Raw genomic sequence first — 27,235 nt, 5'->3', positions numbered from 1 at the left:
GAATAGAAAGCCTCTTTGAAAGGGGATGCAGCTTCTGCTAGATATTGTGAATTTCTGAATCACTAGGTTTGGTTCTGCTTTGGGGCAGTCAAAAAACCCTGGCATTTCCAAACCAGCTTTCCCTTTTGCTCCAGGACATAGATTCCCCAAGCCTGCACTATGGAGAAGTGGGACAGTAATGAGGGCACCTCAGCTTTTCACGTGCCTGAGTGGATGGTGAGTTCTTCGGTCACTTTGCTTTTCCTTCTGTTTCTTGGTAATGAGGCAACCATTTCTGACAGGTGACAGGGATCACCTGTGCAAGTCCCTACCAAGATGTGTGGGTGGGAGAGCAATTATTACTCTAATTTCTGATTAGCTCCTGTGTCCTGGATCACCCCTGTTTCTTAATTGCCAGTGAAACTGGGAAAGGCCTGGGAGCTGCCTGGCCAGAGTCAGTTTACTGCCTGGCTGTCTGTGTGCAGGGCTGGAGAACTTGTGCTGCTGCGGGCACACTGCATGGATTGTGTTAGCCTGTGCGTGCTTGCGCTCTGTTTGCAGGCTGATGCTTAGTTCATTTCTCATGGGGGTAGAGAAAAGGAAAAGCGAGGGGGAAAAAATAGAATTTGTAGAAATGGCGGTCTCTCAAGTCTCTGGAAAGATGTAAGATATTTCTCCCTTAAATGCCCATTTTTTTCCCTCCAGTCAAAACATTTCCCCCATTCTTTATATGTGTATTTCTAAAGGGCAGTCTCTATAGCTCTCTCGGTAATGTTCTTCAAAATGCCATATTTGCTTGATATTTTTAATGTAATTTAAATATAAAGGCTTATTTGTTGATAAGAACTAGTACATAACACCTAGTATTTTGGATCCAATTTCAACTTTTTATTTAAAAACAGCAACCCTCCTCATGTTCCTGTCTGGTCTCTTCTAGGTTAGCCTGATTTGTTACCATCTATACCAGCCTTATTTATATATATATAATTTCCCTATGGAAAACTAGTTAGATTATATATAACATATTCTAAGTTCTTTTCAGTGTTTATGGAATTGTGGACTTAAAGAAATAACCATCAGTAATGAGACTGAGTGTATAGTAAGCCTGACAAAGGCCCAACTGAGGAACCCCCATTTCAACTCTCATTGTCACAACTATTGTTTATTTTTTGTATTGGGGTTATTGGTAGTGTTGGGTTTTTTTTTTTAAGTTTATTTATTTTGAGGGTGGGAGGCAGAGAGAGAGGGAGAGAGAATATCAAGCAGGCTCAGCACTGTCAGTGTAGGGTCCAACACGAGGCTCTAGCCCACGAACCGTGAGATTGAACCTGACCTGAATAAGAGTTGGACGCTTAACTCACTAAGCCACGCAGGCATGCCTTGCTGTTGTTGTTCTTAATGTTGTTTCAGAACCTTGTGCTCAGTTTTAAAATGTTTGATGGAAAGAAATCCTACCCGTTTACAGGCTTATATCAAATAATGTACTGTTAATAATGTACTGTTTTAAAATTGATGGAAAAGATTCACATAATAATTCTAGTTGGATTTTAAGTTTGTGTTTGAATCTCCAGCTACTCACTAACAATAAGAAAGAGGAGCAACAATTTTGGTTTTCTTTGGGGAAGGCCCACAGGAAGATATTAAACTTTGGTACTTCTATAAGGGAATATTACAGAAGAATTCCATAGAACATTAGTGTGTCAAGTCAGAATCAATAAATGTTTTATAGAGTTACTATATTAAGGGTTGGTATGTAACTCTTATTCTCATAATAGTCCTCACTGTTTTATCTGCTCAGCACATCTTCTCCACAGGAGCTCCTACCAAACCTTTACTTCTTTTTATTTATGGGAACAAGAAAACTGTTCTGAAAGAGTTAGTGACTGTTGCTTAAGCGATATGACCTAGGACTTTACAACTTTTGGAAGACATTCTTTTTTTTTTTAATTTTTTAATGTTTCATTTATTTTTGATACAGAGAGAGACAGAGCATGAGAGGGGGAGGGGCAGAGAGAGAGGGAGACAGAACCGGAAACAGGCTCCAGGCTCTGAGCTAGCTGTCAGAACAGAGCCCGATGTGGGGCTCGAACCCACGAACGTGAGATCTGACCTGAACTGAAGTCGGAGGCTTAACCGACTTAGCCACCCAGGCGCCCCGACATTCTTTAATAAAGCACAACTCTGCTTTGTTTTCAATACAGCATTTCTCACTTAGAGATTTCTTGGCCCTTCTCTCTCAAAAACCAGGAAAATACCTTTGATCGGCAATTTTTTTTTTAACAACAGCAAGAAAGAGTAAAGAGGGGCCTGTTTATTTCATCTGTCTTTTCCTTGCCAAAGATTAACCTCTTGAGGCTTTCTTTCAGATACCACATAAGTCATTAATTTCTGACCTGGTCTGGAAGTAGTACTTCATTAGGCTGCCACTGATAGCCACTTAGCCAGCAAAGTGGGCCGCCAAACATCCTCTAGTGTATATTGCTTATAGACCTTGGCTATGAAATATTAGAGTGCTTTAATCCCCAAGAGAAAACCCTGGAGCTATCTCCCATGTTGGGCCAACATTTCAATTTAAGAAGGCTTTAACCAAATGTCTGACTCATTTTCCAGCTTATATATTAATGTAATGAAATTTCAACTGAGACTGTCCTTAACTCCAAAGGAAACATTACAAGACTCTCAAACCTTCTTTCAGGAGGAAAATTTAGCAGAGGAGGTGCATTATAACGAGTCCCCCTTTGTTAATGATCAGCAGCAATAAGACTCGCATACCCCTCAGAGATTAGGACTCAAACCACAGACAGCAGCTGACAGTACTCACATCTCTGACTCCCAGCAGGGAAATAAACCAGGATGAAGTTCGAAGAAACTCTGTCTTGAGAATTGATAAGGTAGACCTTCAAATTAACATTCTGTCAGTCACTGGAAAACATCTGGAGCCTCTCTGGTCCTCAGCTGTTTCCATGTGAAGGATTTTTTAGCCTTGTTCAGGAATTTTACTGCTAAAAGGTTGGGGAATGTATCTTTTTAAAGACTGTCCTTGTTAATGTTTTTACTTCCCCTGAGAAATCTTTAGTCTTTGCTGGAAGGTGAAATACCTCCTTTTATGTGTATGGAGATAAGCAGTAACCTTTTTGTTACGTTTTTACATTTTAATGTTTCCCCCTCCCATCCCAGCTGTCTGTAGTACTTGGTACTTTTCCATAGGAAATCTGATTGCCTTTCTCGAGTACCCAGCCAGCTGGTTACCCAATTTTCTTGTGGCTAGAAATAATCCCTGTTTTAGGTGAAGAATCTGTTCAGGCAGCTCATTTGGCTTGGAAGAAAGAGATGTGTCTAAGAATGCTTGAACCATGTTTACTTAGAAGTGGAACAGAAATCTCTAGGGCTTCTGGTAAATGATGGTGGAGGTAGATTGACTATAACTCTGGGTCAGGATTGACACTTAAAGGCAGAGATTCATTTGAGAAACTGATGAAGACTATGACCCTCTCCCCAGGAAAATATACACATACACAAAAATTTGCATTCTGGGTTGGGGTGTGGTCTTGACCTCCATGGACTCTAGGTGAAGAACTTGACTAAAAGAACAGAGATGTTAATATGTTGTACCTATGTATCATTATGTAGTCTCCAAAACCCTCTTACTAAGCGCACATTTGACATAGGCAAAGTAGATATTATTGTTCTCATTTTATAAATGAGGATTACCGGTGGTCAGTGCTGAAATGTTAAGAAATGGAGATAAAGAGAACCACTGATGATCATCCTTTGTAATACTGCTTTATGTATTTAAAAAGAATTGTTTTCCCTTGGCCTGATCCTCTTTAGGGTAAATAGATCTTCTTCCTCCCCATAAGTCCTATTTTTCTTAATGTATTAACAATCTATTCTTAACAACCTTAAATTGTGAAAGTCAGAATTAGACTCAGTTCTCTTTACATCCTAGGTTGGGTATAAGAAAGGATCACCTCATTCTATGACCTTTCAAGTAACCTTTTCTTTTCTGCCTATGAATATGCCTCCACGGTTATAGTCACAGAATAAAATGGTTGGCTAAGGAAAGAGTCCAGGGCATTAGGGCTGCTTTATTCATGCTTGGAGAAAGTGTTAGAGCAGTGGTTCTTGAAGTGTACTCCCAGACCAGCAGCATTAAATCACCTGGAAACATGTTGGAAGTGCAGAATCTTTGGCCCCAGCCCGATTTGCTAAATCAGAAAGTCTGGGAATGGGGCTTAGCAATGCCTTTTAATAAGCCCTGTGGGTAACTGTGATGCATCTAACGTTTGAGAACTACTTTGTTAGGTTCACTTGTTAAGTCGTAAGGCTTTTCCTATCAGTAATAGTATCCTAAAATGTCTTCTAGTTGGATTTGGTACAGATCTGCTGCTCCCTCTGGCTCAGACCTAGTCAGTTAACCAATGGACCAACAAGTTACCTTGCAGCTGAGCGAGGACACTCCAGAACCAGCTGAGAGTGCTAGGAAGAGCAGAAGTTTAGAGATTCATCATGCAAGCAGAAAAAGACTGGTTTCTCTTACTTGGTGAAATTATGAGTAAGAGATCAGGATTGTCATGGGTGATGGCAAACATCCTATTTGAGTTCAGTTACTTTCTCTTTCAACTTTTGTTAGTAACATTGGGCAAAGTTACCAATTAAATAGCTGTTAGATTACATATTCTGTGATTAGCCATTTCAGAATTGGGGTTTGATCAGAGCCCCCAAGATCATGTGGGATGATATAATTTCTGAGACCCAATCTAATAAGAAAGTAAATTTAAAGAGTAATTTTAAATCAAATAAATTTGAAGATAAAAGGAATGGGGTGGAGCTAGGACACCTGGGATTAGCACCAGGGGAGTTTCTGATCTTCTGATTAATATCATAAGGCGTGGTGTCGTAGAAAGAACTTTGGCTCTGTCATAAACAGACTCCCATTCCAGTCCATCACTGACTTGCTGGTGAGACCTCCAGCAAATCATTTGTTCACTCAGGGCTGCACTTCCCTAATTTGTCAAAGGGGAATAATGATGCTGACTTTGTAAGATTCTTATACTGATTAATTGAAGTAACAAATGTGCAGGGCTATGTATATATAGTAGGAACTTAATAAATGTATGCTCTTCTCCCTTTATTCCATTCTTCCAGAGACCTTTTCTCTCAAAATAAAGATTATCCTAAAAAAAGAATCTACCATTTTATGTTCTTTCTTGTGCTCAACAAGCAGTCTCTTTTTTAAAGGAAGAATTCAAATCACATTCCCACCTCTGTCTCTGTAACATATAGTTGAATGTGGCTTTCCTATTTAGCAGGTTCCTTTGAGAAATCAACAAATAAACAATGTGATTCTTGCCCCTTTCATTTGACTCTTTATTTGATATGTAACAAGGTCATTGTGATTCTGGGAACTCTGAGGATATAGGAAATTCTCCTTTGTAGTCACACTTCCCATGAAACACACAGTTTTTTGAAAAACTTTGAAAAAAGCAGAGTCACTCACCAACTAGTCATCAACAATCTTGAGTTGGGACTAGAAACCGTATGTCAAAGCCTGTATAAAAGATGTACAACTAAGAGTAAAGCAGCGGTCTGAGGAAGTGGATTTCCTTGGTGACATAGCTGAAACCAGTGTCCTCAGTCTGACAGACCCAAGGACACTGGGTGTAGAGTAGAGGCTGCCTCAGCATTTGGCACCATTTTTTCCCCTTACCTTCTTAATAAATTCCCTCATTGTTTTAGTGGCTCTGTAGTTAATTTTTTTCTAATGAGACTAGGTTAACCAAAATCATCTGACATGGAAAAGGAGGAGGGAGGTTAAAAAGGAACCTAATTAGCAAGTTAATTATAGTAGGCAAAAAAGTGAACTGGTTATATAAATAAGCTATTGTTATGCGCATGCAAGTTGGGCCTTGTCAAGGGACTTGTTAAGGTTTAGAGGTCAGAGGATCCATGTAATTAGGTGTTTAGGAAAAAAATAAAATGAAAGCAAAACAGCTACCAGAATTAGGAATGGTTGATGAGCCACTAACAGAAATGCCTTATTAAATTGGGCTCTACTGCTGGAGGGGCTGTTGGAGCTGCCTCAGGGATTCCAGGGAAGGGTACCCCCCTCCAAAAAAAAAAAAAAAAAGCTAGCTGGAACCAGAGCCAACGGAATTGCTGATGAGGAAAGTTTAAAGGCCTACACACAAGGGTCCCTGGACCGGAGAGGTGGCAGTAGGGCTGGTAATGTCACTATGCTGAGCAACAAGAAGAAATACATTGTCAATGGCAACTCTGGGATTAAAGCCCAGGTGAGGCTAAGCTCTTATTTAGCAGGCTTGCCGCTGCTATAGCCATTCTTGTAAAAGGTCAGCCGCTTTTTCCTTCCTTTGCTGCTTTCATCCCTGCTTCTGGCATAAGGTGAGCTGCCCTTCTCTTAACAGACTCTTTCCCTCCCTTGCTTATTGGAATTAGGCAGTTCTCTCTGAACTGGAAAAGGAGGGTTACCTTAAAGGACTCTGATTCAGACAAAGTAGGAGGAAAGTTAGGGGTTCAGAAGGTACCAGAATACCCCGCCTGGGGTGGGTAGATTACTGCATTACAAGGTGAACTGTTGAGTGAAGAATGTAATGGCATTTAAGGAGAATTGAGAATTGGGCACCAGGGATGACCTACTTAAGCCATGTATTCTGGTTGTCAGAAAAAGATAAACATTTATTTCTTGGGAAACGTGTATATAACTAATTCTATATAAGTGGTTAGTCTCTTTCTAATATTCTTCTGTCTTAAAATTGAGGTCAGGGTCTAATGAGTAAACAAGATTTAGGACCCTCTTCTGAGTGGAGAAATCCAGTGTAGCCTGGTCTTCTTTGGTGCCAAAAGACTGGCAGAAGAATTACTGTACATGGAGAAGACTATAGAGAAGAGAGCTCAGCTTAGGGAACCTGGACTGAGAAGATAAGCAGCCGGGCTACAAGGTTTAGTGTTGGGGTAAAGTGGTGTGCGTCCACCCACCTCGATCCTACAAATCTACAGAAGCAGAGTGGCTGGCCCCCTCTAGTGGTGTGTGGGTGGGAGGGGGGTTTTAACATATCTGAGGCAGGGTTTATCTGTTACTTTCTTAAAAGGAGGCACTGCTGAAGTTAGTGACTCATCCTGGCCTTTGGAAAGTCAATTACTGCTCCTTTCCTATATGGGCCTCTGCGGGGGGCGTGGGGGGGCGTGGAGGGAGACATCGTTGAAAGAGGACGGTAAAATGAAAGCCAGAGTTTTCAGCTTGACTGCTAGCCCCCTTCCTATCTTTTCACCCACCTTCCCCTGCCCAGCTTTTTTTTGCCCTAAAAATTCTTTTAACTTTAGATTTGGCTTAGGCTAACATTTACTTAATATCCAAGTACAGTGAAGATAAACTAGGCTTCTTCAGGTTCATTGTTTTAGCATGTGATTGCCTAACATGTGTCCGGTATTTGTGCCTACAAATCTGTATTCTATAGAATACAGATATATACTTATATTCAGTGTGGTAAGTGCTGTACTAGAAGTACATAGAAGTTCACGTATATCCCATGGGAGTGCATAGAAAGAGCACTTTATCCTTTTGGAATAAATTGCTACTTTAGCAAAATAATCAATTTTGCTATTTTCCACTTTGCAAAGAGCTTCTGATCCAATGAATTTTCCTATTACTGAAAACAGTTTGCAAACTCTAAGGTACTAACACAAGCTTCATTTGTTGGTATAGCTATGAAAATGATATGAATTCCCCTAAAAGGCATGCTAAGCTAATTCAGTTTGGCATTAGTCTCCTTCTCTCAGTATTCAGATAACCCAATAGTTGCCTCTAACTGCAGGAAATCCTAGCTGCCAGTTGCTGCTTTCATTCTGGTATGCTGGGTCTGTGTCCGCCCATCAAGGAACGATCTTTTTTTTTTTTTTAAGTTTATTTAGTTATTTTGAGAGAGAGAGAGAGCTCTGGAGGGGCAGAGAGAGGGAGAGAGACAGAGAAAATCCCAAGCAGGCTCTACACTGTCAGCGCAGACCTGACTGGGGGCTCAAACTCACAAACGGTGAGATCATGAACTGAACTGAAACTAAGAGTTGGACTCTCTACTGACTGAGCCACCCAAGTGCCCCAGGGAATCCTCTTTTTATCAGGAAAGGTAGGTAGTTGTGAGATTGTTGATCCTTTCTTCCTCTCTGCCACCTTGGATCAGAATAATCCATATATAAACATTCAATTAGGGATAAAGAAGAAAAATTATTTATTGAATAACTTATATGAAGTTTCATTTGTAAAGTGTTATAAAGTGTCAGCTGGAACCTCCAACAGTAGAGGAAAGGGATAAAATTGTTAGAAAATCATCAGTATGGTCCAAAATGCAACCTCCAGAGCATTGCTATCTGTATACATTCAGTCCAGTCATCTAGTCCTTCCTCATCGGTTGTGTTATAGTTAATACATGATTAATCATGGCTTTTAGGTATTCTATGATACCAACCATTAAAAATAATAAATTAATGTTTACTATGCTTATTAGTATTGAAATGCTAATTAATATATTTCTAGAAAGCTTTTAAAAAGCTGGAGTGACTACCTGTAAGAGTTATAAGAACACTGAACTGCAGAGGTAGGAGTCAGGGGTGGATTTATCGAATCTACTGCTAGGTTTACCAGTTTATGTGCACTGTTTCTTTTAACCCCCTCTAAAATTTGTGAGGTAAGCACTTTTGTCTTTGCTGTATTTATGAGAAAATGAGGATCATAAAACACCTTGACCAACATTATATAGCTAATGAATGGTATAGTCAGGATTTGAATGCAGCTTCAGAAAGTTCTTAGTGGAAAGCCCCCCCCCCTTTTTTTAAATTATACCATCCCATTTCCTAAGACTTAAAATCTGAAGACAAGTCACGTTACCTTCCTGTACCTTGTATTTTTCTCATCTTGATATATCAATATTAGAATAGTCTCAAAGAGTCTTTCCAGCTTTAATTTTCAGTGAAACAATAGAGAGGAATATGACTCAACTTTCTAAAAATTTATTTTAACCAGAACATCCCATTCTCTCTCTCTCTCTCTTTTTTTTGGGGGGGGGGGTCACAATTTTATTTTAAAGGTATATGGCCACAGAATTGATCAAAGATTTAAATTTGATAGAAACATAGTAGGTAAAGAATGAAAAATCATTCAGTCCAAAAATGGGTTGGTACAATCAGATCAACTTCAGAGTAAAGTAAGATCCTATAATGCAAGCCTTGAACTGCTGTCTCAAAATGAAGGTTGTTTTCCTTTATGTAACCAGAGTTCTTTTTCTTAGCAGATCCAGTTTGCTGACCAGAAGCAAGAATTCAACAAACGTCCCACCAAAATTGGACGTCGCTCCCTGTCTCGTTCCATTTCTCAGTCATCTACTGACAGCTACAGCTCAGGTGAGTACTGAGCTGCTCTGAACCCACCTGTGGAGGCTAATTTAGTATGATCAATGGACCTTCCCATCCATCCAAGGCTCACTAAGTATCATCAAACCTGTAATTGGAATAAACACTTTGACTCCCAGTCAAAATTTAGACCAAAATTCTGGATGGAATCTTGGGATTCCTCTTGAGGATTCAAGGTGGAGCCTAATAGAGGTCTTTTTCTTCCAATAATGGCAGAAGAGGGTGAGCATATGTAACTCATTGATGACCTTCATTGAGCAGCATGTATAAAGACTTATGTTTTTTTCCATTCTTTGAAGATAAGAAGAGTTCCCCCATCCCTCTATGCAGTATCTGCAAATTAAGAGGGAAACCTTAATTGCCCCAAGAAACAATGAAAACATCAAGAGAGCCCTAGTTCCAGTGAGCCCTTTGCCTTCTCTTCTAAGCAATGCCGTTGTATTGCTTGTCACTCCTTCCTTCCTTTGTAGTGGCATTAATTCAAATATATGGGCTGTGGAGCTGTGTTATCATTTAATGCCAGATGAACTGTTACCATGTAGGACCCCTTGAAGGCATTCGCCATTTGTGCAACAAAGCCTAGAATGTATGTGATCTAATATGAAGCTATTTTATTTTGCTTTTCTGTTGGAATATAGTAGGAAGCTGAATGTTTGCCCTAGTTATATCTTCACATTATAAATAGTAATATTCTTTAGAAATTTTTCACCATGACCTGAAATTGTATTTCTTCTTCACACAAATAGGAGAGTATTATTTGTTATGGAAAGTTGAAGAAAGCTTGTTTGGGAAGCTTTTAGGTTGGGTAGCTTGTTATTTATACATGTTACATTTCTCTTTATTCCATCCTGACCCCCCCATAATGGAATGATGTAAATCCCTATGGATTTTTGTGTAAAGATACTGAATTGTGTACCTCTCTTATTCTGCTGAAATAGCCAAGTGTTGAAAATTCGTGAACCAGTTAATATAACTCTGAAAACCAAAATAATTGTGAATTGTAAATTGTGAATTATAAAATGGTGTTTAAAATTTTAGACTGAGTTTGTGCATATTATTTAAAGATTGACACTAAACAATAACTATACTAAATTTTAACACCAGCTCAATCTTCTCCCTACACACTAGATCCACATTTCCAATTGTGTTCCTGCAGAGAAAACCAATGCCTGCCTTCCTACTGAACTGCTATATGTAGGGAGGGTACTTATAAAACAAATACTTACCTAGAAAGTGTGATTGATATCCTTGGTTTCTAACTGAACACATAGTTGCCTACTATACCTCATTAGTGAGTGATATTGACTTTTAGGTTGAGCGACTCCAAAATGGTCAACCTTATTAATCCATTTAAAGAGATTAAATTCAAGAGCATGGAGTCAAAACTTTCTGGAGATAATAAAATAAGATCAGATGCCTGGTTGGCTCAGTCGGTTAAGCGTCTGCCTTTGGCTCAGGGCATGATCTCACATTCGTAGGTACGAGCTACATATCGGGCTCTCCGCTGTCAGCTCAGAGCCCACTTCAGATTCTTGGTCCCCTCTCTCCTTGCCCCTCCCCTGGTTTTGAGCATGCACGCTCTTTCTCTCTCAAAAATAAATAATAATTAATCAATTTAAAAAAAAAGAACTTAAGATCAATTGTTCAGCTTCCCACTGGATGCTAGAATTACTTTGATGGTATCCCTGACAGTGGCCATCTGGCTTCTTTGAGAGCATTTTAGATGATAGGGTGATTCTTGCTTTATCTAGTCAGTTAGCTCTGATAGGCTCTTATAATAATCTATGGAATTTAATGGTTTTACATGGAAATAAGAATCACCATTTTCAGGGGATCCCATTGTCCTGGTTACCCTCATCTGGATATACTCCAGATTAAGTATCCTTTTAAAAATAAGCCTATGACTTTAATATTCCAGGTATGATCTGAAACAATCTATAAGAAGTGATATTTCCATAAACTTGGTGCTTTAAAAATGAAACCTAAGATGATGCTTGCTTCTTTTACAGCTGTTTCAGACACACTGTTACCTTGTTTTGTTTTTGTTTTTTGTTTTTTTACATAAACAATTGGCAAGTCCTGGACTGGCAGTTAGGAGAGACCAGTTTTCTAGGCTTTGATCCATATGTGATTTGTGTGATCCTGGAAAACTTTTGTAGCTTGTGATGTCATAACAGAGGCAATGAGAAGTTATACAGGGTGCTACAGAAAAAGCTCCTAATCTATCAAATGAAAACCAGGAATAATGAAATTGACTCACAGCTTTCTAAATACAGGAAGATATGCAAATGCATGTCAATAAAAACTTGGAACCATTTTTCAGCATACATTATCATTGAAGTGACAACGGAAATTAACATTGGAGAGCCCCAAGGATCAGTCTCTGGATCTCTTCTCTGTTTATACCCTCCCACATGAGCTCATGCAGTCTTCTAGTTTCAAATACTATGTATTGACATTTGATTCTCAGATTTTTATCTCCACCTCAAATCTCTCCCATATATACTAGATGCATGTATCCAACTGCCTGCTCAGTCCTTTCACTTGGTGTTTTATTGGCATCTCAAACCTCCCATGTCTTAAAAACTGAGCTCCTGAGTTCTAAGCTTGTCTCTCTTCAGTTTACTCACAGCACTAGAGCCAGAGTCATTCTCTTGCAATCAATCAGTCAGGTGATAACAATTCTCTGTTCCAAACCCTCCAATGGCTTCCCGGTCTCACTCTAAGTAAAAGCTAAAGTTCTTACAATGGCCTACACAGCCCTCTACCCTCTCATTTCATTCCTAGTCACATTGCTGCATTCCTAGACCTACCTCCTCTCCCAGCTATACGTTTCACCCCAGCCATACTAGTGGCTCCTCATTACTATTTTGTTATTTTGAAATATGCCAGGCACTTTCCTGCTTTAAGTTCTCTGCACTTGCTATTTCCTTTGCCTGGGGTGCTGTAAGATATCCTAGCTGGGTTTCCTGCCTCCTTCAGTTCTTAACTAAAGTCACATTCTCACCGAGGCCTATTCTGGCTATTCTTAAAATTATACAAACACCCCACCCAACACTTCCTATCAAAGTTTCCTCCTTAATTTTTCTCCACAGCATTTATTATATATACTATGTATTATACTAATTTATTATTGTCTTTCTCTCCTTACTTGAGTATGAGATCCATAGGAGTAGAGATCTTTGTCTGTTTTGTACTGCTCTATTCCTAATATTTAGAAATGTTTAAATCGACAGGTGTTTGATCAATAAATACTGATGAAAGGTGTGCAAAGACATATTCTTTATATTCTTGTTGAGCTCTGTGATACATTCTCATACACGCTCTGCTATACCATATGCATCTGATATAACCACACTCTGATATAGTATGTGAACGGCTAGAAGAAGGCTTATGACATTTCAGAAAAAGGTACCTTGCTATCCAGAGTGCTTGTTTTGCTGAAGTTACCTGGAGGCTTGGGGAGTTATGGCCAACTCTCCCTGCCTAAAGATCCTAGTGCCAAGTTTTGCCATGCTTTCATTTAGAAGCCTCTACCAGCCTTTCTCAACCAGAGTTCCTCATCAGAATCACAGAACCCAGAAAAGGATTAGAGAGACTGTTTTCTCAGTTATCCAAAGGATGGTTCATAACTAGCACACTTCTAGATGGATAGAAGTAAATTGATACATCTGATGGACTCTTTAAGGCATTAGAGCTTAATTCTAGTGGAACCCAGGTTGGAAAAGTTTACATTAATTCCAGAAAATTCCTGCGTGATTCCTGAAATCGTTTATAAGAAACGGACTCCTAGAAACTCTTTCCCTAAGCACAAAACCTCATAAAAACAGATGAACAGATGAGGCTTTTCTTCAAAATCAAATCATTCTCAGTGGTATATTTCTGAAAAAGCTGTCTTTGCAGTGAGTTAATTGGTTAAAGATAGGAAAGCTGAAGTCCCTTAGTTCATAATTGGTTCTTATAAAACGTACAAAGTATTTTCAGATTTTTCCAAGTAACAATGTTTGTATTTTGGTTGCTAACATAGCTTTTCACACATTTCTAGAGTGCTACTTATCAATGAAATCTGATGCACACTGACACACAGGTCCCTACTGTAATTTCCATTACCAAATGGATAGAGTGGGCCTAAGAGACATTGTCTGACTTAAAATAGTTAATAGGACTAATCCGGGAGTCTGACTACTTCTTCTAGCAATAACCCACAATGTCACAGCTGCTAGGAGGTAAGGCTTAGTCAGGCTTGGCCATATGTGTATGCATGTTCTGTGGGATAGGTTATACATTAGTGATTCATCAAGTCATGATTTGATTCTGGGTTATCATGAAACCAGAGAACACCCCATGGTAAAGTTATATTGTACTTTATTATAACTTTTCTATGTAGAAATTGAACCCTCTATTGACTCTCATTTATTCATGAGGTTTTTCTGGTGGTAGTTAGGGGAAAGAGAAAGTATGGGAGAGAGAGGATCTGTTATACTCTGTCTTTTACAGTTGGATAAATTGAAAATTGGTCACAACCAATTAAAGGTAAAGCTAGAGCTAAGGTCTCAAGCTATGCTTCAGTTGGCTATTGCCGTGATTATCAATTGTTCATTTTTAATTGAATTATAGCTCTGGGCTTCAGAGTGTGACAATTATAAACACTAGAAATTATGCAAGCATGTGTATACATATGTGTTGGCTTTCTCTAAAATTTTCTAGGAAGAAATCTTTAATACTATCTCAAATATTTTCATGAATGTATTACTTTAAATATAGTGACAGAAATAAGTATGGATTCAGAAAACAAACATCATGCTAGTTCAGAATAATCTTTCCACTCTGTTGCAGAAATAATACTCTCTTGATCTGGGTCTGTCAGCCATTCTGCATTCACATATTAGGACAATCTAGACAACTGATACTTTTGATTCTTATCTGATAACAGGTCTGTATAAAGGACTCTTTGAAAACAAATCCATTGTGGCTCAAATAGAAACATTGATTGAACTAACTATAACCAGTTGATTACTGTGAAGAAAATAAAATACTGTATTTGCAGATTTTTTTTTTTAGAATAGGGAGGTGGCATAATAATTTCTTCTTGAGATAGAAGAAGGCAAATCGAGCCAAAAATTGGAGTGCTTCTCTTAACGGGAAATTTTGGTGCTTATTTTTGTTGTTGTGGTTTGTTTGTTTATTTATCCTGACTCATCCTTAGAAGCTGGAAAGGCAAAGGAGAAGAATGCTATTCCGGGTAGAGTGAGGGCTCCGTCTCAACCTTTTTCATTGCCGCCAGCCAGCCACCTGCTGCTTGGTTAGATTAGTAGATGACAGAGGTAGAAAAAAAAGAAACTGCTAAATAATATTGTATGTATGTCATTCCTTGCCCATTCAAAATCTGAAGCTGATGGGACACCTGGGTGGCTCAGTTGGTTAAGTGTCCAACTCTTAGTTTTGGCTCAGGTCATGATCTCACTGTTTTTGAGTTTGAGCCCATTGGGCTTTGTGCTGACAGTGCAGAGCCTGCTTGGGATTCTCTCTCTCTCTCTCTCTCTCTCTCTCTCTCTTTCTCCCACTCTCTCTCTCTCTCTTTCTCAAAAATAAATTAAACTTAAAAATCCTGAAGCTTAGTAAGAACCTTTAAAGTTGTTATTTCCTTAAAGAAATAACTTTAAAAATCACTTAAAAATATATGCAAAAGCCAATACTAATATCAGATATCATTTATTGAGTGTTCAATTTCTTTATACCAAGCATAGCATTAGCAGTTCACTTATATTATCTCATTTAACCTTCTCAACAACTTGACTCTGACAAGTCATGTCTTCCAGTTTACAGTCTCCTTCATAACACATATTACAACCATAGGAAGAGAAAAACTCTAATTAATTTTGAAATGAGTTATTTTATGTCTGACTCACCCATTAGACTGAAAACTCCATGAAATGAAGATGAAGACAGCCATATTTGTTCTGTATACCCAGCACTTAGACTGTGCCTGGGACATAGTAGATACATGATAAATTTGTTGAATGAACAACTGAATGTGTGAATGATTGGATTCATGAACAAATTCTATTAATCTATTAACTAATTTTATTAATTATTTCTATTAATCAGGTTCTGGAATGCCTTTATTTTATGTACCCAGAAACAGAGACTGAGGCTTCAAAGCCTGACTTCAGAACACATAACCACTATATTTAAATGGCAGTTGAAGAACATAGAAATTGTCATGCCTTTGGAAAAGAATTTGAAATTTCAGGACGTTTTGAATGTAAACACTTTCTTCAAAACCGATTGCACTATAAATTATGATTAAGATTAGGGATGGTCATGGTCTTTCCTCCCTCAGGTGGTAGAAGCGTGGTTCCCCTAAGCCTCCAACACATAAGCTGTTTCTCAGTATTGATCAGTGAAACAGATGACTGCCCAGGAAGCTGTTTCTGGGCTCTGTTGCCAAAGGTACTTTGAACTCTTGCTCACCGTAGGAGGGAGAACCACAGACTTTTTGTACTGATTAGTTCCTTTCAAGAACAAAGTCTCCGTGGGGATTTACTAATTCCCTCACCTCCCTTGGTGCCCATGTTCATTCTTGTTGCCTCGTGTTAGGACTTTGCTCTAGGGCAGTTTTCCAGCTCCAAGAGAGACACTCGGGCCCCTGCTGCCCAAACATTTTGTAGTGCCATGCCCGATTAACCGGGCAAGGTCAGACTTGCCTTTTACAGCCTTCCCAGATATAGATCCTTTGCTAAGAAATCCCAGAAATGCCTTAATTCTCTGGATGTAAGAGCACCATAGACCTTAGGGGCTCTGAGCATTTGCAGCTTTTTCCCCTTAAAAGTGATGAAAGTACTTATCCCATTGAGAAGTATGTAATACTTTATACATAGAGCTTTATATCCCCCAGCCTCCCCTCCCCCTCAAAAAAACTCAAGGGGCACCTGGGTGGCTCAGTTGGTTAAGCATCTGGCTTCGGCTAAGGTCATGATCTCGCACTTTCTGTCAGCTCTGTGCACACAGCTCAGAGCCTGGAGCCTGCTTCAGATTCTGTGTTCCCCATTCTCTCTCCCCCTCCCCTGCTCACACACACTCTCTCTCAAAAATAAACATTTAGACACACACACACACACACACACACACACACAGCACAACAACAACCACAACAAACTTTGAGGACTACTTAGGAAGAAACTATCCTCAGAAACTTAAACATAAATCATGGAAGGAAATTAAATCATCTGGCAAATGATTGGCAACTACAAATTTGTATAAAGACTGAAAAGACCTCAGCTCAGATTGTGTTAGCCACAATCACAAGCCTTAGACTTTCCACCCTCTCGCATATACTGCTAAATGGATTAATCATCAGAGCATTTTAGTATACCCAAAGAGGATTTATTCACTGCCTTGGGAACCTGAAAGGCCTACTGCTGGGTCCACTGAGGCCAGCAAGAAGGGAGAGCACACTGAATTCTTCATTGTCAATATCTAATTGGGTCTGCAGGCACTGTTCAGCCTCATCAGAGCCAGTTCTGAAAAGAAAGCTCTGTTATGACAGACAAACACTTTTTGTGTGGTTCTTAATTACTTTCCCATGGGTTCCTTGTTTCCTAGGTCTTATCTGTTCGATCATTGTACTAAAACACAAATTACATCAGGCATCCAAGCAGTAGACAAAGAAGGGCAGCTGGGACCCCAGAAACCCATAGGTTAATGACAATGATCTTATGTTACGAACTTTAACCTACTGCCACCATGGTGTAACCTCTCTCTCTTTGCATATTCAAGGACCTCTCATTGAATCTTCTGAAGATCATTAGCCCTAGGGAGTTAATGCTGTCCAAGGGGAAAGTCTTTGGCGACCTCCCTCAGCTTCCTCTTTCTGACCCGAGGATAGCACTTTCCACAGGAGGTGGTTGAGCTGGCTCCGTAGTGCCGTTCAGGTGCCTCCCATTTAGGTGTACATTTGTGTGGTGCTGGATGACTAGAGAAGCCTCAGTTCGCTCCATGGTGTTGAATTTCAGACGAAGCCATTTGTTTCCCTGAGGGCTTTTTATCTATCATTTCAGCGGCTTCATATACAGATAGCTCTGATGATGAGACATCTCCCAGGGACAAGCAGCAAAAGAACTCTAAGGGAAGCAGTGACTTCTGTGTCAAGAACATCAAACAGGCAGAGTTTGGACGAAGAGAAATTGAAATTGCTGAACAAGGTAAAGAAAGCAAGCACCTTTTCTTTTTCATGCTGCCTATGTCTTTTTGTCCGTGTTAATCCTTTTTATGTCCTGGGGTCTAGTAGCTTGTGAAATTTAAGTGTGGTTTTAAAGAGGGGCACCTGGGTGGCTTAGTTGGTTAAGCATCTGACTCTTGATTTCTGCTCAGGTCATGCTCAGAGTCTGTGAGTTTGAGCCCCCAATCAGGCTCTGCACTGACAGTGTAGAGCCTGCTTGGGATTCTCTCTCTTCCTTTCTCTCTGCCCCTCCCCCAATCGCTTCTCTCTCTCTCTCTCTCTCTCTCTCTCTCTCTCTCTCTCAAAATAAATAAACTTTTTTTAAAAAGTGTGGTTTTAAAGAACTTAAAAGAAACCTGCACTTAGGAAACACTGTAGGGAAGGAGTAGACTCTGGTGGGTCTGTAAGGGACCCCTATACCAGGAAAAGGCAGAGAGAGTGGGTAAGGAAGACTGGGATACAGGGAGTCAGCAGTCTGGAGCATTAGCCCTTGAAAGTCTCTTATAAAAGAAAAATCGGATTCAATGTCTTGATTCCTTGAGAAACGCAATCTAAGAAAGAGCCTGAGCAGGGAAAGAATCTTACTTTAAGATAATAAGTTCTTCTGTTTATTCTTTCTCCCTCATTCCCTCCTCTCTAATCGTGCTGTATATGTATTGTGCCTTTTCAGAAATGCCTGCACTGATGGCTTTGAGGAAGAGAGCTCAAGGAGAAAAACCTTTGGCTGGAGCCAAAATTGTGGGTTGCACACACATCACTGCTCAAACTGCTGTGAGTCCCTTTTCTTTCTCCACATAATAATAGTTAATAATAGCCACCAGCTACTGAGTACTTGCAAAATGCCAAGCAGTAGGTTGAGAGCTTAACAAGTATTAAGTCATCAGTCCTCATAATGGTAATGTAAAGCAGGTATTCTTGTTTCTACTTTACAAACAAGGAAACTAAGGCTCAGGGTGTTTAAGTAATTTGTCCAAGGTTATACAGCAAGTAAAATCATAGAACGCAAGTTTGAACTTTAATGTATCTGACTCCCAAGTTTATGCTTTCTCTGTGGGACACTGCTTCCCCTTATCTTCCCTTCCTGTGTCGTTTCTATAAGGCAGCTCTCTTAGACTGCTTTCAGCTGCAAGTGAAAGAAAACCTGATTCAACCTGGCTCATACATAAAGGAACTGATTATATTACATAGCTCGGAGTTCAGAGGTAAGGTGGACTTCAAACTGAAGCTCTCAGGGCTCCAGCTTCATCTATCTGTAATTTTCTCGGAGCTGCCTTTTCACTTGCTTACTTCATCCTTAGGCTCATAACAAGATGATTACAGCTCTTTAAGCCATCACAAACTAATGTGAAAAGTAAGAAGGACCATTTCTTCTTCTCCCCCAAGAGCAAGTAAACCTTTCCCAGAAGTCTTCCAGGACATTCCATCACATGTCATTGAACAGAACAGGGTCACATGCCCATGGCCCACCAATCCTGGCATGGGAACTGGGGTTACCGTGATTGATTCAGATTAGTGATTCTTACCCCTATCGGATTCAGTGTCTCCTTTTTATAAAAAATATTTTTGCAATGCCTCGGTATTATCTTAAAATGAAATTCAAATATAACACACCTCAGTACATATAATTATTAAAAAATTAATATAAAATCTTAACTGAAATATGAAGGAGGAATAAAAGAAGAGTATTTTACAATGAAAAAATATGTATTTCAATTTATAAAATCTTGGGCACAAGTATAGTGGAATACTCAGATATTTGTACTTCCTCATAGCATTATTTGAATGAGAATGCCACAAATGTAGATAGAAATGTGTTACTGGTTCTAGAGCATCAGAATGACATTGCCAAATTATATGATTTTATGAATCATATTATAATAAACTATAAATAACTTTTTACAAATCTCTGAACAGCAACAATAACAACACATATCTGTTTTCTCTTAATTTACACAATTGTTGCATTCCTGGGAAAGCTATTATTATTTTGTATTAAAACTACACAAGTTTTTTTTTGTTGTTAATGTGTAAGGTAGAATGAGGTTCTAAACTTAGATCATTATAAATAGGTTTCTCACCCATGTGAACTTTCATTGGAACATTTGAAAACTGTATGAAGTGTGGCATGGTTTTTGTTGTAAGGGACCATCCTGCATTTTCAAAATGTCAAAATCTCTGGTCCTGATCACTAAATACCAGTAGCATTCACCTCCCAATTATTGTGACAATCAAAAATGCTCCCGCAGTTTTCCACAGCTCCTCTGGTAAGAATCACTGACTCAGAGTCATCATCAAAGATATAAGAGATATTGAATTGCCAACCATAATGAAAACACTACAGGAAATTGGTGTATTGAGAAATGGTCTGAAATCATTTATATGATTTATAAGACTCAGGTCATCTGTATGGTTAGATCGGCTTTCAAAAGAGTATCTCCTGAAGCATAACACTTATTTATATGGCCACATTCCTGAGTAAGTACAGAGAGAGTCCTTAAGAACCAGGCAACTACTGCTAAGATCTTTACCGTGAGACTTTTCCAGATTACATGTTCTCCAAGGGAAAAAAATACCTTTATTGCCCAGCATTAGTAAAATAAATTGAAAAGCTATCTCTTTTTGGAGCTACAGACTAATGAATCAAGGCAGAAACACTCTTGGAATATATTTTGGGCTTCCCCAGTCAGTGACATGAGACTTCAGTGGGGTGGCTTAAAATAGTAAGTGCTTCTGTACTGTCTCATGTTGCTAAATTGTATCTAGTTTCTTTTTTACCCCCTGGGTCACCAGACATTACCGCCTTTCAAGGCTCCCTTCTATTTTCTCTTGAATGGAGTAATCACAATTAGTTTACCAGTTTTAATATTATTTCATTGTTCCCTCCCCACAGTTTTTTCTTTTTCCTTTAAAAAAATAATTACACAGGGGTGCCTGAGTGGGTCAGTGTGGTTAAGCATTTGACTCTTGATTTCAGCTCAGGTCATGATCTCCTGTTTATGAGTTCGAAGCCTGAGTTGGGCTCTCCGTTGACACTGGAGCCTGCTTGGGATTCTGTGTCTCCCTCTCTCTCTGCTCTTCCCCTGCTCATATACTCTCTCCCTCACAACAAATAAATAAACATTTTAAAAAATAATAACAAAGGAATTTTGCCTTGTTTTGCTTTTAATCTCTGTTTTATTTTTCGGATTACAAAAGTAGTTAATGTTCATTTTGTAATACTCAAGCATTACCATAATCAGTAACATAAAAAGACAGTCTCCTAAGATCCCATGTTCCAGAAATAACTATCATAACTATCATAATTAGTTAATGGTTTCCTATCCATGTTGCCAATAGACTTGGATCTATTTATATTTTTTAGGCATGTTTCCCTAGTTCCTTCTAATAACTAGATTCCTTTGTTACTCTCTCTAAAAAGTCATGATTGAAAGTAGGTTTAATTAGCTTCTAAGCTCTGTCCTTCCTCCACTCCTGCCTGCCTCACTCCTGTTTGAGCCCTAACAGCTAGCACTCTTTACTTAGAATTCTTTTTTTAAATATTTATTATTTTTGAGAGAGAGAGTACATAAACAGGGGAGGTGCAAAGAGAGAGGGGGACAGAGGATCTGAAGCAGGCTCCACCCTGACAGCCGAGAGCTAGACACGACGAGGCTTGAACTCAAATTCAGCCGTGAGATCATGACTTGAGCCGAAGTCAGACGTTCAATCGACTCAGCCACCCAGGCGCCCTGCAAGTTTTTTAATTTAACTTATTTATTAAAATTTTTTAAAAATATTTATTTATTTTTGAGAGAGAGCAAGAGCGAAAGTGAGCGAGGGGAAGAGAGAGAAGGACACACAGAATCCAAAGCAGGCTCCAGGCTCTGGGCTGTCTGCATAGAGCCCAACAAGGGGCTCAAATTCACCGACTGAGAGATCTTGACCTCAGCCAAAGTTGGACGCTCAACCAACTGAGCCACCCCGGCACCGCCAAGTTTTTTTTTTAATAAGAGCATAATTAGACTTTTTATTTCATATTGAAATATTAGAAAATACAAGTTTTACAACATGAAAAGTACCAGTAGTCATAGTTAACTACTGTCAGGAATCTTAAAACAAGTTTTTTAAAAGATTTTTTTCTCCAAGTTTATTTATTTTTGAGAGAGAAAGAGAGGTAGAGAGCAAGCAGGAGGGGCAGAGAAAGAGAGGGAGATAGACTCCGCAGCAAGCTCTGCGCTGTTGGCACACAGCTCAATGTGGGGCTCAAACTCACAAACCATGAGATCATGACCTGAACCAAAACCAAGAGTCGGATCCCTAACCAACTGAGCCACCCAGGTGCCCAAAACAAGTTTTTTTTAAACCAAAGCTTTATTCTTGTTAAAATAGTTCATCATCAAAGCAGTACCAAAGAAGGTGGTATACTATCTTCTTTAAAAGAATCCTGTCTCTATCTTATATATTAAAGTAAAAGTAAATCAGGATAAAATTCCTGGAATAAAATTTTTTTAATTATTTTAAAAATATTTTGAGGGGCACCTGGGTGGCTCAGTCGGTTAAGCATCCGACTTTGGCTCAGGTCATGATCTCACAGTTCGTGGGTTTGAGCCCCACATCGGGCTCTGTGCTGACAGCTCAGAGCCTGGAGCCTGCTTCAGATTCTGTGTCTCCCTCTCTCTCTGACCTTCCCCTGCCTATGCTGTCTCTCTCTCCTTCTCAAAAATAAATAAAACATTAAAAAAAGAAAACTTAAAAAATTTTTTGAATTTGAAATAAACGTAGGTTTATAAAGTTGCAAGTACAGTGCAGATCACTGTTTTTCTTAGCCATTTGAGAGTAAGTTGCCAATCTGATGCTCCTTGACCCACAAATACTTTAATGTATATTTTCTACCTACAAGGATATTCTCTCATACGACCAGTACAACTATTCAAAATTAGGAAATTAACATTGATTTATATTACTAATCCTCAGGCCTCATATGAATTTTACTAGTTGTGCCTATAATATATTTTATAACAAAAAAGATCCAGTCCATAGTTACGTATCTCATTAATCGTCATCCCCTTTTAGTCTCCTTTAGTCTGGAACAGTTCATCAGTCTTTCTTTGACTTCCATAACCTTGACCCTTTTGAAAATTATAGATGAATTATTCTGTAGATTGTGCTCAATTCCAGTTTTCCTGATGCTTTCTCATTATTAGATTCAGGATATGCATTTTTGGTAGGAAATGATGTTTCATTTTTTTCATTGAATCTTTTCAGGTGGCACATTGATTTAGATTTGATTTATCATTTGTCAAGGCGATGTTCATTTTGATCTTTTGCTTGAGGTAGTGTCTGCTAGACTTTTCCACTGTAAAAGGTATTTTTCCCTCTTTGTAGTTAAAAGGTATTTTGTGAGGTAGTAATATATGTAGATATCCTATTCTTCATCAAGCTTTCAGTTTATTCACTTATTTTATTTGTATGAATCATTGTTTCCTATTTTATTTAATGTATTATAATCCATTAGTATACTATTTATTTTGATGCTCAAACTGTTCCAAACATATTCTGGGGGAGCCCCTTTGGCTTCTGTGGCTTCTTTGTCTTTTGACATATCCTTCTCATTCTTTGAGCACTTCCTTGCTTCTGGTATAAGATGATCTAAGCTCCTCTTGTACATTGTCTGCCTTAACCTGGGAATCAGCCATTTCTCCAAGGAACCTGGCTCCTTTTTTTTTTTTTTTGTAGGTTTTTTTTTTTTTTTTTTTTTTTTTAGTTTTTTAAATTTATTTTTGAGAGAGAGACAGAGACAGAGTGAGCAGGGGAGGGTCAGAGAGAGGGAGACACAGAATCTGAAGCAGGCTCCAGGCTCTGAGCTAGCTGTCAGCACAGAGCCTGACGCAGGGCTCAAACCCACGAACCACGAGATCATGACCTAACCCAAAGTCGGACTCTCAACAGACTGAGCCACCCCCGTGCTCCTAGCCTGGTTCCTTTTAAAGGATCTGGACACTACTGTGTTTTTTGCCATTGGAATGTCATTCTTCCTGGATCTTCTTTTATTTCATATTTTGGAAAATAATTGCCCACTAACTCTTCATATATTTCTTTTGCCCTGTTCTCTCCTTCTGCTCATATGACTCCAGTTATTTGTATGTTAGATCATTTGGTAATGTCCCATAGATCTTGGATGCTCTGTTCTGATTTTTATTCTCTACTCCTCTTTCTTTCTTTCTTCTTTATTGCAATTTGGTAATTTTTATTGATCTATCTTCAAATTCACTGTTTCTGTCCTTAGATATGCCTAGTCTGATGATGAGCCTGATGAAAGAATCCATAATCTCTAACTAATACCTATTAAGAAAATGTTTTGGCATTTCTATTTGACTTATTTTTATTGTTTCCATCTCTCTGCTGAAATTTCCTGTCTGTCCATGGATGCTATGCCATCCATCTTTTCACTAGACCACTTAATATAAACATTAATTATAGCTAATTTAAAGTTCTATTTATTATAGCTAATTTAAATGTCTAGTTCATCTTGGAGTCTTGTTCGCTTGAATATTTTATTTCTTGACAGTGGGGAAGGGTTCCACATTTTTGTATGTCTTGAAAAAAATTTTTTTTATTTTCAAGTTAGTTAACAGTGTAGTCTTGGCTTCAGGAATAGAAGCCACTGTTTCATCTTTTACATATGACACCCAGTGCTCATCCCAAAAAGCACCTTCCTTATTGCCCATTGCCCATTTAATTCCGCCCCCCACCAGTGTGTCTTGAAATTTTTTGTTGAATAGTAATTTGTTAGTTTCCATTGTTGTCATGAATTGAGTGGATTTCAATTGTTGTTCTGCACCATTGGCCTCAAATTGCTCCAGTAGTGGGCAGCCCGTTACATTGTGATTTGAGGTTACCAGAAGGCTGTCTTTAGTGTTTTGGTAAAAGGCGAAAGATTTATGCGATCTGAAGAGAAACCAGAGTATCTCTCCTTAGTGTTTTGGCTTCACTCTCAGCTTTCAGTTGCTTTTACACATGCTTGCCACAGCGGTGGGGGGAAGTGGGTGTCATCTCCCTCCTCAGATGCATGCCCACCTGCTGCACTAGGCTGCTGCTCTTTGTTTCCTCAGCTCATGGTGAGAGCAAGTGGGGTTCGAGGATGTCCTGGTCCAGCCTCAGTCTTAGGTCTCTGTGAGGATAGGGCTTATTCATTGTTCCTGCCTCTTCTCTCTGTAGCAGCCAAATTTTCCCTTGTGTCTGTGATAGATATTGTGCAAGAGATATTCTCCTCCCTTTCCTGGAGAAGTAGCAGATCTTTAACAGTCATACCTTATTTTATTGCACTTCATAGATAATGGCATTTTTTATAAACTGAAGGCTTGCAGCAACCCTGCATCAAGCAAGTCTGTCATATTTCTGTCACATTTTGGCAAATCTCACAAATATTTAAAACTTTTTTATTATTATTTGTTATGGTGACTTGTATATCAATGATTATGATTTGCTAAAAGCTCAGGTGTTAGCGTTTTTTAGCAATAAAATACTTTTCAAAAAAATTTTTAACATTTATTCACTTGAGACAGACAGAGTGTGAGTGGGGGAGGGGCAGAGAGAGAGGGAGACACAGAATCTGAAGCAGGCTCCAGGCTCTGAGCTGTCAGCACAGAGCCCAATGCGGGGCTCAAACCCACACACTTTGAGATCATGACCTGAGCTAAAGTCAGACACCCAACTGACTGAGCCACCTAGGTACCCCAAAGTATTTTTTAAATTAAGCTATGCACATTGTTTTTTAAAACATAGTGATATTGCACACTCAATAGATTACAATATAGTGTAAACATGACTCTTATATACACTGGGAAGCCAAAACATTCATTTGACTTGCTTTATTGTGATACTTTATTGTGGAACCTGCAGTATCTCTGAGGTATGCCTCTACTTTGTATCAGTGCAGGGTCCTGGGCCCAAGACGGTTTGCTTTCTCCAAGGAGCAGGGAGTTTTTGCTTCTACTCTTCCCCAGAAGCAGTGGATCTTTGCCTGGTCCCTGGTGGCAGGCATAACTTCTGCTCCTCTTCCTATAGCTTAAGACTTCTGCTTCTTACAAGAGAAGAGTGTGGCAAAGTGCACAGGTGTCATGCCTGTCTTTCAGCACAGCTGGCCAGGTCCTTGCCCTGTCTTTCTTGTGAGTGCTGGGTGGAGGCCCCTGGAAAAGAGCTTGTGTGTGAGTGTGAAATCTCCTTGTGCCTAGGGTTATTAGAAATTCCAGACTGACATACTTTCCCACACTCAGCCTTTACTAATTCACTGAAATTCTAGCTATTTTTTTTCCTTCTCCTCATGTGTGGCACCCACATCTTCCCCCCATGCTCTGCCAGAGGTAAAACAGCATGTTCCCTGTCTCCTTAAAGGGATTTGTCACTTTGGAGTTTAGTGCACTTGATTGCTTTGATGGGCTCAAGAAAAGTTAAGGTTTTATAGATTATCTGGCTGTTATTGTTAGGATAGGAGCTTTTCTTGCAGCTTCCTTAAGGAGAAACACAACTGTAAATTGGTGGTTTTTCAAAAATGCTTTGGCTCTAAAGTCCTCGGTTTAATTAAGTCTTCTAAGGAGGCCCAATATATTAAATAGACGGAAGAGCATAGAGCTCAGCCGGAGCCTTCTTCCATGCCTACCCCCAACCCTTGCCCTCTACTCAAAACATTGAAGAATTTCTGTAGAGCACAGTTTGAAAATCACTGGCCTTAGTTATCCCTGATATACTTTCTCAATGTCAAATATATAAACGTAATTTCCTTGACCAGTTGTTTGGCCAGTCTCACTCATCTGCTGCTTTCTCTTAAACACAGGTGCTTATGGAAACCCTGGGCGCGCTGGGGGCACAGTGCCGATGGGCAGCCTGCAACATCTATTCCACGCTCAATGAAGTAGCTGCCGCTCTAGCGGAAAGTGGTAAGGTTTTTTTGCTTATATTCTGTGTCTTTGGCTAAAGTAAGTCTCTGAAAAGTTTCATCAACTCAATATAATTCTTTAAGGAAGATTAACATTAAAGTTGCTGTCTTGGGGGAAATGGATCCCTATTCTTGAGGAGTTCTCTCCTGGGCTTTTCTTGTTAAACACGATGAAGGTAACTCTTGTTGTTTTACCGTTGGCAAATATCTTCTTATATCTGATATTCCCTTGTTAGTTACTTCTTTGCCTTGACTTGCTAATATTAGAGCACCTGTGAGCACCACTCATTGTCTGAGGTCATATGGATTAGAAAAGAAAGCCCTTCAGGCATAGTTTTGTGGTCCTGCTTGTTTTTTCAGCAGTTTGCCCTGATTTGATGTTTGGTGTTTCTGCTTCAGCAGTAAAAAGGACTTGACCTGGCAGATTTGATCACAATGACTACTGACACAGGAAGGATGAAAGAGAGAAATTTGGACTTTGCCAGTTTCTTGCCTTTGCTCTGTGGCAGCACAGCACAGATCAGGATACCAAATGCTCATTGCTTCAGAGCTCTTGAGAAATGCTGGGAAAGCTTTGTAGTGCGTGCATGTCTCTCCCACTAGCACTTGAGTATTTCATTTGTTCTTTCATTTACATTCATTCATTTATAAAAGTTTTATTAGTGTATAATTTATGTATATAAATGTGCAGAGACATTAAA

General features: G+C 39.2%; 1 protein-coding gene across 4 annotated transcripts in view; it reads left to right on the top strand.

Moving 5' to 3' along the window:
• The window catches only part of AHCYL2 (adenosylhomocysteinase like 2), a 168,496-nt gene that overhangs the window by 113,590 nt on the left and 27,671 nt on the right, over nt 1-27,235 (top strand). The window contains exons 1-5 of one of the 4 annotated variants that reach the window (XM_029923707.1): nt 145-216; nt 9,282-9,390; nt 17,460-17,603; nt 18,291-18,391; nt 26,433-26,535. In XM_029923707.1, the coding sequence (XP_029779567.1) occupies nt 160-216; nt 9,282-9,390; nt 17,460-17,603; nt 18,291-18,391; nt 26,433-26,535 (514 nt within the window). In that variant the 5' untranslated portion in view covers nt 145-159. Of the gene's footprint in view, nt 1-144; nt 217-6,200; nt 6,273-9,278; nt 9,391-17,459; nt 17,604-18,290; nt 18,392-26,432; nt 26,536-27,235 lie in introns of those variants that run through there. The other 3 variants (XM_029923699.1, XM_029923693.1, XM_029923692.1) reach the window with 3 other exon arrangements.

The sequence above is a fragment of the Suricata suricatta genome, chromosome 2, assembly GCF_006229205.1.
Source record: "Suricata suricatta isolate VVHF042 chromosome 2, meerkat_22Aug2017_6uvM2_HiC, whole genome shotgun sequence".
NCBI classification, from domain to species: Eukaryota; Metazoa; Chordata; class Mammalia; order Carnivora; family Herpestidae; genus Suricata; species Suricata suricatta.
The sequence above is the reverse complement of the archived record's forward strand: the minus strand, read 5'-3'. Positions and strand labels throughout refer to the sequence as shown.